Source organism: Chinchilla lanigera, unplaced genomic scaffold (assembly GCF_000276665.1).
Source record: "Chinchilla lanigera isolate Chin_1 unplaced genomic scaffold, ChiLan1.0 scaffold00001, whole genome shotgun sequence".
NCBI lineage: Eukaryota > Metazoa > Chordata > Mammalia > Rodentia > Chinchillidae > Chinchilla > Chinchilla lanigera.
This window is the reverse complement of record NW_004955402.1, coordinates 18,686,809-18,704,551: the sequence shown is the minus strand read 5'-3', so window position 1 is coordinate 18,704,551 and position 17,743 is coordinate 18,686,809. Positions and strand designations below refer to the sequence as shown.

Genomic DNA, 17,743 nt, shown 5'->3' with positions numbered 1-17,743 from the left:
AGGAGCCCTGGCCAGGCTACCAGGAACTCCGCAGGGAGGCTCCGCAGGGAGGGAGGGGAAAGGGGAAGTTAGGGAAGGAGAAAGAAAGTATATTTCTTTCTGAATTGTGAAAAGAAAATAATGATCTCCTTGAATACGGACTGAAAATAATAGGGGGAGGTGAATTAATGATTTCTTGCAGTCTATAAAGCTCCCCCCTCATTATAATTCAAGAAAAGATAATGGAGGCATCAAAAGCATTTTATTGCTGTAAACACAATTGTTTGGAAATATAAACCATCTTAAAACAGGCAACAGATGATGAAGCAAAGAACTGGCACCCAAACAGCCCCAAACCTTTTGTATTGACGCTCAGAGAAAAACGTCTTGTTTTAAACATCACCAAAGACGAATATTAGAGTTTTAAAATGCTTGAAAAATAGGCATCAAAAGAAAAATAAATTAGACTAAGCACAGTTTGATCATAAATTGTTTAGTAAGTTAAATATAGCTAAATGGAAGGGAATGTAGAGAATTAAAAAATAAATTATTCATTCAGGCTTTGTTCTGACACATTGAATAACCTGGAACGGAAGACATACTTGATTTTGTGCGAATTATTGTATATTTTGGGGCAATGCAGAATAGGCCTTAAAATGCCAGAAATTGAAGGTTAGAAATTATGAAATCTGCGTGGAAAAGTAGTCCAGTTCTTTAAAAAGTTTGTTTTGGTTTTAAATGTATATCCAAGACAGCCATGGTTGTTTTTGCCACTGTTTATCCCTTTAATATCCCACAAAATTCAGAATGTCACAAATGTCATGCCTTGGCTGACAATAAAATTTCCATATGAATTCAAAAATAAATTGTACAGCTAAAGGCATCAACAATATAAAAATATAATTTTTGAAGATATATAATTAAAATTTTGTCAGAACATTGTGTGGAATGGAAACTACAGTACAATGCTAAAACCTTCATACACACATGTAGACCAGATATCCAGATGAAGGTATATACATAGCCCTAAAATGTTAGCTTTCTATAAAATTTCAGTGCAAATACAGTTACATTAATCCTTATGCATGGAGTCCATAATAAGTAGCAAATGTATCTGAAAATCAATGTCAAATTAACAGAAGATAGTATTTTCATTGATATTGAATGGTAGAATGTTTGGGATACATTAACTTTTTTGCCCTTAAGAATTATTTCTTTAGAAATTTCGATGTATAAATATTGTGGTTTATTTGCAAACCATATATGCATAACATTAAATTGCTGTCTATTCCTTCTTCCTTCTGTTAAGAGCAAGTTGACCTAAGATTTAACTTGCAATAGGGACCTAAATTATAGCTATTTATTTTTAAAATGATTCCATGACTCTTCTAGGCCTATGGAATAATGCACATGAGTTAGAATAAAGCATCTAAAGACAGGAACAAAGACTGCTCATTGAAAATATTCCTTTAAATGAGTCTTAGAATGGTTGATGTCTTTGAAAAGTAATTTTTAAATTTAGGACTAAACAGAACATCATTGTCCAATCCAGAAAAATATTTCATTTGAAAGTATCTTCCTAGAAAGATGAACGATTAATACTACCACTTAAAATTTGGATTTCTCATGGTTTTATAAACTAAAGGATCTTAATAACAATAGTTTTTAAAGATAGTCCCTCTGTCATTTGTTAGACAACATTCAAAAATATATCTGGAATGTTTCAGGTGTCTTAAGAAAAGACTTATGGGTTTGGGGATATAGCTCAGTAGCACAGCGCCTGCCTGGCAAGCGTAAGGTCCTGAGTTCAATCTCCACCCTTGGTACTAAAGAAAAAAAAAGAAAAGACTTACTATGATGCATCAGGACAACACATATGTTTCCTGTGGTCAAATATCATTCCCATTAATTAAGTAATATTAAAAATAATTAATAATTATTTGTATTTCTTCAAATTCCTGAACCTAGGCATGCACAAGTATTTTCAATAAATTGCCTTTTGTTTTTACTTCTGGAAAAATATTTATCTTTCTTAACAGAACCCCCTAATGACAGAAAAAATAAAAGAAAGACTCCCTTTGAATGACTTTATTTACACCTCTGCATTTGAGCATATTACAGATTATCAAAATTTTACATATTCTACAGAGCTAAGGTAAGATGTATATTGTGACTTTTATCATATTAATCTCATTTGCTACTATATGGAGCAAAATAGCTCTAGGTAAGGTAATTCACTCTCAGACCTCTGTGACAAGCATTGGAAGTTGAACAATGATTCTTGGATCTCCTAACACCATAGACAATGTGAATAGTTGACTAGGGGAAAAATCTTTTATAGTATATAATTCACAGCTCCAGGAGGAAGAATTGTTTTCTAGTTGTATTTTGCTGTATCCAATATCACTTTACTGAGCTTACATCCACAATTAATTTTAAGAACACAAAGAAAAAGAAACCAAACAACTCCTCTCCCATGCAATGGTAAATGTACCTATTTTTTAGAATGTGTTGCTTCGTTTTGGAGATTTGTAATCAGAAAACATTATATAGCAAATACACAGAAATAATACATCATAAATAGCACATTACTACATTTTGAAGCTAGAAAAATATGTCACACTATATTATTTGGGAATTATCTATTTATCAGAACATTTATAAGCCAAGACTTTATTGACAAATCAAATCAGGATTTTAAAATTTATGCTAGTGAAAAAATTTAGTTAGGGAGAGAAAGAAATGGGTTTGTCTAGTACTATTTTATTCTTTCCAACACAATATCATCAACTCTGTAAAAGGTTCATGGCTGACCACTTCAAAATGGCGGCAGAGGGTTGTTAAAAGAAAGTACTAAACTCAAAGCTAATAATTAGTTCGATTTTGCTTTACCAAACGATTCTTTTCTAACTTCCCTATTTAAAACAGTTTGCTTGTTCTAAAAACATTTTTTTGAGATCCCCTTAAAAAAACTCCCCTATATCTTAACCATGCAGTGAGCTCCCCCCCCACAGCTCAGCTTAGGTAAATCATTTTAACTTTGGAGCTATGTAACAAAGGGCTGGATAGGAGTGAGTAACACTTGCTGGAAACATGCTCTGACAATGCAGTGCAGTTTGTATCTGCTTACCCAGGAGGTAAATATGACAATCATATCACCCGTCACTCCACTCGGCCTGAGAAGTTTTCCTTTATTATTAATTAATATAGCCACAGCGGTAAAGAGAAAAATGCATGTGATGTCTCATAACCTCCCTGGGAAGCAATATTCTTCCAGAGCACAGCTACCATTAACCCTAAACTGGGATCAAGGTCCTTGACTTTGAACTGAAACCCACCCGCTTGAGGTTCAAGTGCAGGCATTGCCAGTTGACCCTGAACAAATCTCCTTCTGTTGCTAGTTTCTAATGGAATTGATTAGGTAATCAGATTCTTAAATGGTTAACCCTGGTCTGAATCTGTGGTTGGAATTTTATTAACACTATCTCTGAAATTGACAAGGTAGCATTTCAGATTACACATGGCAATATATTGCATGTTTAGTTATTTTTGAATACTGCCTGGGTTACCTGGCAAATTATAGGAAAATTATGCCAAATGCCATGTGAAGGGCAGTAGTTTTACATGATTACATTTTATTTATGCCACATGCTGGCTATAAACTACAGGCCACGTAGAAACAAAATAGGCACACAGAAGTCATGTTAAGGCCACTGTCATGAGGTCATTAATATTGATATAAGGAAACAATTTACAAATAAATGTACAGAGAGCTCTCTCTCCCAAGGCCATGTTTCCATTTATTTTTCTCATTGTGGTTTCTCACAGCAAAATGGAGCTCTTAGCACCTAGCTGTGCATCATAAGTTGCATGAGTAGATTTTGGGTGGTGGGAACCGAATCTAAGCCATAAGTACCGTGAGCAAGCGCTCCGGGACACAAACTACTTGGTATACTGAACCGTACTGTACTTTGTGATTCGACTTCGAGTCGTGCTAGGGGAGGCAGATCCCAGGGTCTGGGTAAAGTGATGGTCAGAGGAATTCCTCATGTGGCTAATAGTGGCTGTCCCCCCCACATTGCCACTCAGGCCCCCACCCCCACCCAGGCCACCCATCCCGATGCCACCACCACTTATGCCAGGCCCACTCAGGCCACTGCCACTGACACCCATGTTGGTGCCAACCAGGCCACTGCTGCCTACGCCACCACTTATCCCAGCTGCCCCACTAATTCCACCCATGCCAGCGCCAGAAACAACCCTCTCTGTCACAATCACATTGTGGGCATTGGATAAGTCTGGGTGCCTACCTAGACTGCCTATCATGCCAGAGGTTGGCTGGATTACTCTTTCTGTAACAACCACATTTGAAGACTCTATGGGAGTAGGGATAGTCAGAGTGGTGGGTAGACTTGAGCCTGGCGCTATGACCCTCTCTGTCACTATAACATTGGAGCCATCTCTCAGGTCAGGCATCTCTAACATTCCATGAAAATCAGCGCCCGAGATTGGGCCCACCACCCTCTCCGTCACCACCACATTGGGCGCATGCAGGTTATCATGAAGGTGGACAGCAGGCTTCAGAGAGCCAGAGGTGGTGTAGGACTCGGTTACAGTGACATTGCCATAGCCCAGAGGGTCGGGAATAGGCATGGGATGATGTACACCAGGTCCCGAGGGGTAGGTACTCTCAGAAATGACGGTGGTGGTGCCAACCTGCTGGGAGACTGATGCGAGTCCGCTAGGAATGGGCCCTGTTGTCTGCGGAGGGTAGATTGGCTCAGTGTTCCGAGGAGGCCATGAGGGATCAGGGTCTGGATAGCATTCGGTTTCTTTTCCCAGGCTGATATCTGCCAGCTTCTTAAATTTGGGCCCCAGGGTATCCAAAAAGCTTTCATCCAAGTCTTCACCAATGAAGCTGCAACAACCCACAGAGCCAGCGGGGGAGCCTGCACCTTCAATGTCATACACGAGCAAGCAGTCATTGGATGGGCGCCCTTCTTCCTCATCGGCATAAGCGTATGCTTTCTGAGTTTGTAGGGGAAACAGAAAATGGAAATATGAATACACGCTTAAAGATAACACAACCGTTGTTATCATCATATTTACTTTTGGAGCATTACCAAAGAAGAATATATGAAATGAAATTCTAATATCTACAAGAAATGCTTTGTGAAGAATTTTATAATTTCTTGAAAGAATTTTATTAGAAGTCACTTTAATTGTAAATCTAATAATACATTTTGAGTTTTAAAGTGTACTTAGGCCAGGTGTGGTGGCACATGCCTATAATCCCAGCACTCAGGAGGCTGAGGCAGGAGGATCACTGTGAGTTCAAGGCCAGATTGGGCTACAAAGTGAACTGCAGAGTGAGACCTTGTCTTAAAAAGACAAAAAAAGGACTTTTAAAACCTTTTAAAAAGACTTTTAAAAAAATAGTGCACTTTGAACATAAAATCATATACAAAAAATTAACAAGTTGGAAGGAGGTATGTAAAAATATGTACATGCAAAAAAGTGAGGAAGCACACAAAAATATATAAAAAAGTTACAAGAAAGTACCACAAATGTGTGTTATTTTCAGTCTGAAAGTGTAGTTCAGAGATTATAAATTCATTCAGCGTTGTATTTTCTTTTCTTTAGATGGCGTGAATGTGACGGTTCCAGGAAGGTTTATTTTAGTGTGACTTCTCCCGCACAGAAGGAAAAATTGACTTTGCGTCTATGCCATTTTGGGATTCAAAGTTGAAGGAGATTACACAATTAAAAATATAGAATTGTATTCTGAAAACCCACAGATGTGCACTTTTACGTTGTCTTTGCAGCTCATGGTACTGCACTGCAAACTTTCAGGCTGTCAGAAACATTGTATAGTAAGCCAGTTTATTATGCCATCTAATTAAAAATACTTCTTCAGTCCTTGGTACTGGGCAGATATTCTGTTAGGAATGAGGCTATGCAGTAAAGAACAAAAGCAGATAAAATCATTCCCTCCTAGGACTTACGTTTTAGCTGGGCAAGACAGAGAGCACAAATGTTTACATCGGGAACGGTAGACACAGAGAAAAGGAAGAGAAGGGGATGGAAGCTGATCTTTCAGACAGGCAGGCGAAGGGGAGCATCTTTGATAACATGATGTTTGATTGGAGATAGCAATGACGTGACAGAGGGATGTGAGTGTTCTGGCCAGTCTGAGGTAAGTACAAAAGCTTCCAGGCCGAATTCTACTTCTCGGGGACACTATATTTGTAGGTAGGGACGTGACTAGGAAGTGTTCCTATGTATTTCAGAAACGGGTCTCCTTGTTTTGTATTATTATTTGAAAGATTTTGACCAATATTTTATTTAAAAATATCAGTCACCTGCTGAAATGTCCAATGTGTGGCTGACAATTTTTTGCCCTCTTTTTTTGAATGAAGAGGAATTGCCTTAGACTACATATAAATATATAATATGGTTGACATATATAAACAAAACTTGCCTTTTTAAAAATATTTTTTCTTTTGACATTAAAAAGAAAGGCAAAAAAGGTGTGCTGTGCTTTGGATACATCTGGCGGGGAAGTAACTGAAGTATTTTGGGCCAGAACACAGAGGGATGGAAACGCATTTCCCATCAGCATCAGGGATGGGAACTGGCTGAAAGTTGAGAACTACGCGGTTTGTAGCCACGAGTGACTGGGTCTCTACCTGGGAACAGCAAAGTTAATTTTTCCACTGCCTCTCTAGGCTTCACACTCTGTGTCACCTGCAGGTTGTTCTAGAATGTTCTGGAAGTGTCCTACGAATGTTTTCTATGTGCCTGCTGCTGACCTGGGTACTGGTTAGATAACATACAGAATAAATGGGCAAGACACTAAAAATAATGGTAAACATACAAACTAACAGATTCTAGCAGTGATAAGTTTCATCAAATGAATATAGAAAGTGTTCCAAAAAGACAGACAGGAAACAGGATGAGAGAGTTGATTGTAAAAACTGCAGAGAGGCGGAGATGTTTGAATAGGGTCTTGGGAAAGAGGTGGGAGTTTGTGAGAGAGAAGATGGGACAGAATGCGTTTGAGGAGCTCTCAGCATAAGCAAAGTGTGGAGGCGAACAGTCTGCTGTAAATAAGGCAAAAGAGCTCAGCAAGCAGGGTGGATGGGAAGGAGTGACGAGATGGGTGGGAGGGGACAGTTTGTGAATAAATTTCACTGCCATGTTGAGGACTTTGGACTTCATGTTATGGACAAAATGGCTCTGGGAGCCATTGACCATCTTTTAAATGGGAGAGTAAGGGGCTTAGGTCAGAGCTTTAGAAATACTGTTCAGCAGCAATACAGACCATTGGGCGCAAAGGCTGGAGGCTGGGAATTGGAGGTTCCTGACAAAGCCCCAGATGGGAATTATGAAAAGCCAGATGGTCGGACGCCTTACCTGACAGAAATAGTTTTCCATGAAATTCATGTTCAGACCTCCTTCTCTACATTCCCTCATAGAGTTTCTTCTTAATGTTCCAGAATATTCTTGGCATATCTCAGGTGCGGCTGATGTTTTAACTCCTTCCATTAGTTCAAATCCTGTTGTTCTTTCTCCTCCTCCCAGATCTTGCATTTCTCTGGCACAATAGTCGTTTGTGTAAACACCTAAAAGTGTTTGATAACATTAAATTTATTTTCTCTAGTGTATTATGAACTAAAAACTCACAACTTACGATAATGCAGAGTTTCCTCATTCAGGAACACATTTCTGAGCAAAGAAATGAAATGAAGATGACACATAAAGAAGAAAGAGAAAACTCCAACTGACACTGAGTTTGAAATAATTATGAATCAATTTGTTAGCTTGGTCATTTTCTGCAAGAGGCTGCCATGTTGTGTGCTGGAAGCGGGTGCTGCAGAGAAGTCAAAAAACTTTCGTTCTAAAGAGCTTGATTTCAAATTGAGGGAAGTTGTGGGGTAAAATACAAAAAGGTGAATGAGTAGCCTAAGATAAACCCAAATGTGTTGTTGGACCCACAGGGAGTCCAGAAGGTATAAGAATTACTGGCTTTCGGAGAGGAGGTTTTCCATGGAGAGTCTTAGCTTTGCACTTGCATGTGAGGGTGAGTGGAAGGTTGTCACAGTGTTCGAAGAAAATGGGTAAGATGGCAGCTGGGCGTATGAATGAGCTGCAGAAGGGAGGACATTCACTTTAGGACAGGTGTCCCATGGCTTTAGTGCTCTAAAAATCTCGAGTTTGGGGACAGTGTATCTTTTATACTTCAATGACTCTGGTGTGTTCTATGTGGCTTTGCTCAAGATCTGTGCAAAGGTTTGTGGACTTCAAGAATATCCTAAGGAATTCTATGATTGCACAAGCCTTGAGTCACTGATTGGGCACCAATGAAAAGAGAGGATCTCTCAGTGGTTTCTGTCTTTGAGGTGAGGAGATACCGGCCTCATTTACAAAAATGGATGGAGCATGAGCAGAAATAGTGTAAAGACCAGCGTTTCCAGTTCTTTGAATAAAATTTTGGTTCTACAAACTATAAACATTTCTATGCCTATTATATTCTACAGTACTCAAAGTAGAGAAGTGATAATTATAAGTTTGGAAATGACTAAGAATAGGAAAGTGGTCCAAGAGGGGAAAGGTGAAGGGTGAAGAGGAGGAGAAGGGGAAATAAGTAGAATAAAGATGTGCCCTGTACAGGACCCTAATAACCTCAGTGAATGTAAAGATTATAGGTCATAGCGTGAACTAAAATGCGTAATATCCACAAGAATGAAAGCTGCGATAGGAGAATTAGGGGAGGAGGGAGGGACGTGGGAGGAAGGGGATTATAAAAAGACAAAAAAGCTATAGTATGTGCATGTGCCCACTCCCCAAGATGATTATAAACTGCATCCACTGCAAACATGTACTAATGAACCAAAAAAGTTCAAAACAAAGAAAAAGACTAAGGAAAATGAGAAAGTAACATCTGCCTTGCAAAAGGTAATAGAGTCTAACTATTTTCATGGACTTGAGAATTTAATTGTTCTTTTCATTATGGTGGTAGTTATCCACTTACTGTGAGATTCTAATAGTTCGCTAGCTTCTGTCCATTACTCCGTCTTGACTCTGATTTTGAGGCAAGTTGTATTTAGAGTCGGACTCCTGTGTAAGCAGAACCTTACGGATTCCACAGAATCCACTATGTAGATTTTGATATTTCCTCTATTGACTTTCAATTTAAGAAACTGGACAAAACTTTTTGAGGTCAACATTTACACTGATTCTGAGAATTGATGCAGCAGGGCATGGTAGCACACTCCTGTAATCCCAGAACTTGAGAGGCTGAGGCAGGAGGATTGCTGAGAGGTCAAGGCCAGCTTGGACTACACAGTGAGTTCAAAGGTAGCCTGAACTACATAGTGAGACTCTGTCTCAAAAAAACCAACTAACAAACAAAACAAAAGAAAAGAATTGATGGAGTTTTTTCTCTGTCACAATAAGTAGCTAAATTTTGAATCACTAAATTGTGGAAGGAGATTGTAGCCTCAGTATATGAGCACAGATCTATTTTAATTGGTGGCATGATAATTTTAATCAGTCATATATGTATTTGGGTAAAAGAAATTTTCTGTCAGATAAAAAACCTTGCCAAAATTGACTCACAGTTATAATTCAGTACTTCTATTTATAGAGGTCTTAATAATGTCATCTACTTACTTTCTGATGATTGAGGAAGATTTAGAAAGTATAGCACATAAGAATAATAGAGCAGGTTTTCTTTAATGTAGAAATTAGTCACCGAAAAGGGAATTATAGAAACACTTTCAAAGACAAATAAAGTCATAAAAAACCCCTAAGATATCCTCAGAGAGAGCAAAGTTTCTTCATGATCTGGGCTGTTAAAATGTTTTTCTCACCCGAGTTGTCAATACATTCCATCATGGTCGCACCCCCGGGTGGTATCTGCGGTACGCAGATAGTGGCCATATCCTAAAAAACACGAAGAAACATTCTCCCATTTATAATGAGTCTTTCTTTCCAGTCATACATTTGCCAAATTACTGCAGATTTCCTAAACGCGTACTACTTTGGACACTTTTGAGGTCTGTTTAAAACTTGAATCTCACTCAGAAAGCCCCTCTAGTTATTCCATCTAATTCTAGTGTGCTTTTTGTTCCCCTCCCTGCCCCTCTTAGCTATTCCAGGGCAAACAGTGCAGACTGAGCGACTGTGGCATCCTGGCGCATCTGTGCGGACTGAGTTAGGTGATTACAAATTCTCCATCTTTCAGCTCAGCACTTACGTGGGGTTCGGGCTGTGGTCCTTCTACGGCCCATGGGTGAATCGCTCCATCAGAGCACTCAGGAACAGGCTCAAAGCCAGCACTGCCCCCAGCGGGACCTCCATAGTCACAACAGATCATCAGAAACGGGACCACTGGCAGTGGAAAGACGGGAATACTGGCGTTAATGGAGGACCATGTTACAACCATCCGCTTTTACTAATGGCTACAGTTGAACTCTTAATAGAACTGCGCTTGATTTTAAAAATTTCAGAGAACACACTAAAATTGTCAGACACCAAAATTGAGGCAAGCTTTAATATAGTAATCAATTTAATTTTTTATAGTATTAAAATTCCCTGTAGTATTATACTATTGCAGTAGATAAATCTTTCCCCTGTCATTACTCAGAAAAGTAGTAAAGGAGAGAAAAAAAAAGCTGGAGAAGCCAGGCAAGATGTTTGATCCTTCTGTTTTCTCCTTCATGCCTTTCCTTATTTCTAGGCTTTCATGCATGCCTGCCTTTATTTTAATGGTAAAATCCTATTTGTTCCTTGAGCAGCTGTTCTTGTTGAGGCTGATACTGTCCCCTACACAGACACCTTTTCCTTAAGTTATTCTCACATGAATAGAAAATATCACACAATCAGAGTTTTTTCATGCATCTATTTAAATATCCATTGTATTTATCCTTTTAATATTTTATTTAAATCATTCTTTTTATATAATATAATCTTGACAAATGGTTTTGAATCCATAAATGGGTGAAAGGAAGAATACGCAAACAAACATGTGAGGAGAGAAGGAAGAAGAAAGGAAGGAGATGGCTTACAAGAAAGAAAATAGAGAAATCAAGGGAAGAGGGAGAGGAGAAAAAAGGAGCAGGACCGGTCATCTTTTGCATTTTTGAAAATCTGCTAGACTAAAAGAAAGCTTTAAATTTAGCAGTATTGACTGTAAAGCCCACATGTAATTTTAAAATGTTTTATTAAATATACTACTCAAAGTTGGTCACTAACATAAAGACAAACTCAAAGTTAAAGTTAAGGATTATTTATAAGTATAATGATCAGTACCTGGGTATTTAAATAAAATAATAAATTTTAGTTTTGTAATGTTGGTTGGTGATCAACACAACTAAGCCATTAGAGAATTCTATCTTTTTTTTCACGTACATTTAGGTTACATTCCATCCATTTTCTGGACTTTTAAAATTTTTCTTGCCTTTGTTCATTTTCATGAGACTATTTTTGTTTTAAACTTGTTCCTCTTTTTGTAGAACTTTTCCTGGTCATTATTTAAATTTTTTTTGTATGTCAATAAGAACTCCTATTACTTAATATGGGAATTTCATTTTCAAAGTGTATTTTAAAGGGAACCAGCCCCAGCTGGTAGCAGCGTATCAGAATCTGTGCTTTAGATGGATTAATACTGATTAAAATGCTCAGGACGGTGAGCTACTTAGCCAGAGAAAATACGTTTTTCAATAAATTTAATTTCAATAAATTTAGCAACGTGCCTATTTATAGCTGTTTATGTATTAAAAGGAGTGAAAGTAAGAAACAAAGTGCTCTGAATTCACATTTAATGTGTTTTAATTAGAAATGTGAGGAATCTTCCAACACCAAGATGTTCTGAAACTGTTATGCAATGTTTGCAGCCCTGTTTCTACGTAGTGACGTCAGAGCCCCCTTGCTCGTTCCTCAGACTCTGGCATGCGGCTCATCTCCAACTTCGTTTCCATTATCACCCAAGTCAGTGTGAGAGGCTGCCGGGAGAACCCACTGCGTTCTACTCCCAGGGTCTACCCCTGGGTCCTGGACTCACGCTAGTCTAGTGGTCCTAGGATGTGCTCAATGCGTTATGTCTAGTACTTTCTCCCCATCATCACGGCAACGTTGTGAGATATAAATAGTATTATGTCATGGATGACAAAAACAAGACTCAAAAAGGTTTTCAAACAATGGAATCTTTAGAAACAGATTTCAACCCTGGGTCTGTTTGGTGCTCCCTGCTGTTGAACTTACAGCTTTAGCAAAACACCAGATCCCTTCAATAGTTAGCCTTTGTGTGTCCTTCTTTTTTCAACTGTCACCCACTGCACACTCAAGCATGCTGTTTCTGCTCTTCACACGGGAGGCCTTCATTTCCGTACCTTGCTTTCCCGTGTGTTGGGGCTTTCCCACAGATTGTTCTTCTCTATCATGTGTTCCCTTTCTCTTGACTGCCAGTCGCTTCCTCATGTGTTAAAACTCAGCTTGGAGTTTATTTTCTTTAGGTAGCCTTTTCTGACTGCTTCAGTAAGTTGCCTCTGATTGTCTTCATTCACACTGCAATCTGAGCTCGCTTCCCATGGCACTTTCCTCCTACACTGAGATACACTCAAGTTTGTGCCCTGCGCTGTCCTAAAAGGGGTCAAGGGGCTCCATTTTTTCATTTTACCACCCTAGCACCAAGTGTAGAAGTTTCTTCATAACTACTCAAACTAAGAACTTGTAAAATATATTTTGTCAAAGGATCAGAAAACTTACTTCCTCCGTATGTAAATAGCATTGTGAAAATACTTACGTCCTAGGACTAGGAATCCCATGATGAGTAGTCCAATCCCAGCAGGACCAAAGTGCACGTTATCTGCTGAACTTTCTTTTTCTACTCCTCCGCCTCCTGCGCCTCCTCCTCCTTGTTGTGTATTTTGGGTATTACCACCCTCACCATAGTCAGTTCCTCCAGAGTTGTCATTTTCATTAGTGGAAACACCTTCACCTGTGGTACTAGTAGTATCTCCAGCATCACTTTCATCAGTACGGGGAATGGTACCAGTACTGGTATCTGTGCTAGTGCTTGTACCACCTTGGTTTTCTGTCTCAGTTCCACCACCTTCTGCTGTTGACCAGCCAGAACCTTCAAGGTCAATAACAATTGTGCCAGTGCAAGTTCTATGGAGAGAATCTGTAACAAGTTTCAAAATGGAGAGTATTTTATACACTTAATGTAATAATTGCTGAATAATACAGAACTATTTTCATGTTGCATCAATACTTATTTCCATGTCTTTATTCCATTCATTCAGTAGCTTCTCAAATTATCCTTTGTCTGTGACTCAGCTTTTTAAATCAATCATTATGTTGTTATAACTAACCTTATCATTATTGTTAGGGAAATATTTATTGGATTATTTCTTTACATTTTAAGCAATTGGACAGTACGTATAATTTGAAAAGTATAAGAAGGAGCAAACTAAAACCATATAATAAGCCCATTATAGCCAAGGACAACCAAGGACACCTGTTGAATTGGAGGGGATAATCTTTTGTCCTTAATTATAATTTTTAAGAACTGTTTATTATTTATGTTATGTTGATATGACTACATGGCTCATTTTATATTTTTTTCACTTTAGAATGCATTCTTTCATGCTTGAATACACTTTTAGTTAGTATAATTTCTGATGGCTACATAATTTTATATCAAGGAGGCCATGGTGCAACAGCAAACAGAAACATCAGAATGACACCCAGGATTTGGAGGCAGACTTATTTACATCGATGAGCACTGATCGGGATGCGCAAAATATCAGGCCTTGACCTCTGGTGGTCTAGGGCTTATATTGGATAAGCAAGCAGGAAGTACATAGGCAGAATGGCTTGTCAGTTGGGGATTGGTTCATACAATGTGCATCATAGTGACTGGCTATGCATCACAGTGACCAGCTGTTTCTAAGGGACAGAAACAACCTGAACTGGAACAGGAACTATTACCTGGGCAACTAAGAAACTGAGGTATGCTGGCTGGGGAGGGTAGGGGGCAGACATTTTCTGCTGCAATGGTGTCCCCTTCCAGTTACTTACTGGAATTGCTGGCAACATTTAATTATTAAAGACAGTGCTGTAGTTAGCATCATTGTGCACTAAGCCGTTTATACTTAAGATGCTTCTTAAGATTATTCAAAGTGCATTTATTGAGTATACATATAGGAGTAGCTTGTTTAAGGTTATTTTGGTTGATGCTGCTACACAGATGTAAGTTCAGTTGCCTAACTTTGCATTAATATAACACTAGAACTTGGTGCAATGACTAATATTTTACTAAGAGTCTAGACTTTCTGAATACATAAAAGTATCTCTAAAAGCATATAACAATGGTAGCTTTGAACCCAATATATAAGATATAAAGTCTCATGACCGTTCAGTCTTATTATTCTTATTTTTTTTTTATTATTACCATCACTTCCTTCTATATAGATTAGTTCAATAACTTTTCTGAGACTCTACAATACTAAATGATGGTACAAGATACCAATGCAGTCTCATTTAAGAGATAATGGTTTTAGCCACTAAATTATGTCTAATAGTATTAAAGATTTGGATTTATAATTCCCAATATGATTAATTTTATAGGAAAAATGTTTCTTTAAGATGCAATTATGAAAATTTTAATGTATAAGTACATTTTTATGGCATTTCATCTACAAGAAAAAGAAGTTAAATTGATGTCTTACCATCTATAGATAAAAGTGTCCCTTCGTATCTTCCCCTAAGCATTTTATACTGTTCCATGGTAACTTGTTTTCTCAAAGTGAGAGTGCCTGTTTTTGAGTCAACAGCTAGCAGGTCAGCTGGATTATTTCCCATTACATATCTGTATTTAAAAGAAAACAGTGCAAATTAACATCAACTATCTAAAAAAAGACTTCTGAAATATAAAATATATTTCTCTAGTTGGTAGATATAAGCCCTAGACATATTTTTTAATTATTACAGGATTTCATTTTTTTGAAGACAGTACCAGTTATATGCATCCATTCAGAAGGAGACAGAAGATTTAATGTAAAATTAAAGAATTACTGAGCAACCATTTCGACGGAATACCTTTTTATGCCCACTTGGATAGCACAGCACTCCTTTTATGTTTCCCTCTCATTTCGGTTTTGTGGTAGCAAAACTGTCCCAGAAGATCTACACCCTGGGCTTTCCTGGGCTGGGCCTAATCTACACTGTTCTCTCACAACAGTGAGGAAAACAACAGCGATTACTCTGCCTTCCTCACCATGGCCCGCATTCCCTTCCTGTATCTGCTGCTCCTCTCCACATGCACGGTGACTTTCCAAGGCTCTGCTTGAATTCCAGACTATGTCCTTACCTTGTGTGTTTACCGTCTTTTCCTTCTCTCCTCATCTTTGGCCTTGCTATTTCCCTTTTCCTTTACATACTTGTGAAGCAAACACTGGTAGATAACTGTCTGTCTCAGGCACTGTGCTAAGCCCAGGGAACAGAACTTTGAGAAGAGCTGGGGTGAAGGTGAGGCTACCCTCAGTGAGCTCATTGCTGTCAGGTACAGGAAGGCCCATTAACAGTGGTGATCCAGTGTGATACCAGTGAGGGCAAAAATACTCGCATTGGGCAAAGAGACTATGGAGAAAAAACTTCCAACACTGGTGATCCCATTGGTGAGATCTTTTTCCTGTTGTTTGTGATCACAGTCACAGCTGCAAATAAATGCGCACACGTGTGTGCACGTGGACACACAATTTTATGTGAAAGACATATAAAATTTAAAAAATGGCATAGCCTCTTTTTTCCTTAATATAACTAGTTTCTCAACCTAAAATTACGGATCAATATTTGGTGTCCATTAAAATGGAGAAAATAACCAAGGTGAGCTAACTAAATCCAGTCAATTTCAAGCTAAGCAATTTTGCACTGGGAAAATCAGTCCTATAAAATCTTCTCTGGCTGAGAGGGCCATAAGGCTCATAGGTACAAGAGGGGGAAGACTATAACATACAGTCACCAGCTAATTGACCAAGAAGATATATAAACAGAGTTGTGGCCAAACTTTTTAGATACAATTTTCATGTATTATATCTTCACAGTTTCACATATTACAACTTGTGTAAATTTTTATACTGTTTAAAAAAACGCTGTAAGTAACAATTCAGTAGTAGATGCTTTTTTGCAGATTGAATGATGGTTCCAAAAATAATGGAAAATGTTTTCATTCAGATATGTAATCTTCCTGAAAACAACATTTGTGTGTAAGTTCAACATGTGGTGAAAGTTGGAAACTATCGCTCTTACCTCACAGTTGTTGAAGCTGAACCTGTGTCCAGGTCAGTAGCTACAAAGTCTCCCACTTTATGATTTGCTCCCATGTTACTTGTTACCACATATGTCTTTGAACCTGGGCGAAACACTGCACCTTCAATTACATTTGACACAACCACGGAGATCGCGGTACCTACGACTTTATATTGAGACATAATCGAATGATGAAATTCAGCTTTATTTCTAACACCAATACTGAGTTGCACATTCTTCACAGCTTCATAATCTAGGGGCTGGAAAATACAGAGTGAAATCGTTTTACTATAAAAAAAATTTCCAGAAGAACGAGTCCCTTCAGAATAGTAACAATAATACGCTTTTTATAATTAAAGATAAATGCGTACAGATACCCAATTTATTACTTTCTTAATCTTCAGTTTAATGTAATACATGCAAATACAGTATAAGAAGAAAAATACCCAGTTGTATTTTATCCATAGTTGAAAAGTTTGAAGAAAATGTGTCACATGAACTTTAATTGCCCACCAAATTAAAAACTTAAAATAGCATAGATGGTCAAACTCATGAATTTTGTAGTGTGAAGATAATTTATGTTGGCACTTACATTTCATGTTTCTCAGAAAGTAGCTCTACTTATACCAAAATATAGGTCAACTATTTTTGAGGTCTGATCATTTGACTAATTTGATTTATAAAGAATTATTTAGAAGAAATTTTGCCTTTGTCATTATGACTTTTCAAATAAGTCAGGTAATAGAATGTTATTATACAGCTAGTATGAAGAAATCCTCATTTTCTTCAATATATTCTAGAAAAAACTCATTTTATATTATAAAATAATCAGGGAATGATTTTCATTATGAAAGGTGATATAAAAAATCATAACTAAGAAAAATCTACAAAACTATGCCATTATGCTGGTATGTACCAAATGTACTTTTCTGAATTTTCACATGAGAGTAATTTAGATACAAATAGAGATTTTACACATTGACCTCTCCTATTGAGCTAAAATTTTGAATCTGTGTTCTAGTTTTTAATTTCTTTATAATTTAAATACTAGTTATATCAGCATATACACATCTGCATCCCAAACATATCTCTTTATAGTTCTAACAAAGGATTGAATATATTATATTACGTCTGGGAGAATAATTATCATCCCACTTTACAGATAGAGACACTGAGAATGACTAGGTTAAATAATTTTCAAAATAATAGCATTGTGTGGGGTGAAATGGAGTAAGACCCAATTGCCCTAATAATGAAAGAGTGTGAATTCATAGCTAGGAAACCTAGATTTGAGGGGCGGTTGTTCCTCTTACTGGCTATGAGAACTTCAGTGATTTACATCTCCCCTTGAGCCTCAGTCTCTTTATTGTAATATGGGTATGAGATAGCCTAATGTTTAAGGATGCTGTGAGAGACCGACTAAGACATCTGTACACTCTTTGAAGTC

General features: G+C 37.8%; 1 protein-coding gene across 1 annotated transcript in view; it reads right to left on the bottom strand.

The window, feature by feature from the left end:
• Positions 1–222: 222 nt before the first annotated feature.
• The window catches only part of Dsg1 (desmoglein 1), a 35,613-nt gene continuing 18,092 nt past the window's right edge, over positions 223–17,743 (bottom strand). Inside the window, exons 9-15 of the mRNA XM_005372741.2 lie at positions 16,297–16,556; positions 14,718–14,857; positions 12,788–13,168; positions 10,241–10,374; positions 9,855–9,927; positions 7,396–7,604; positions 223–5,007 (exon numbers count right to left, since the gene is read on the bottom strand). Of these exons, the coding sequence (XP_005372798.1) occupies positions 3,922–5,007; positions 7,396–7,604; positions 9,855–9,927; positions 10,241–10,374; positions 12,788–13,168; positions 14,718–14,857; positions 16,297–16,556 (2,283 nt within the window). The 3' untranslated portion in view covers positions 223–3,921. The remainder of the gene's footprint in view (positions 5,008–7,395; positions 7,605–9,854; positions 9,928–10,240; positions 10,375–12,787; positions 13,169–14,717; positions 14,858–16,296; positions 16,557–17,743) is intronic.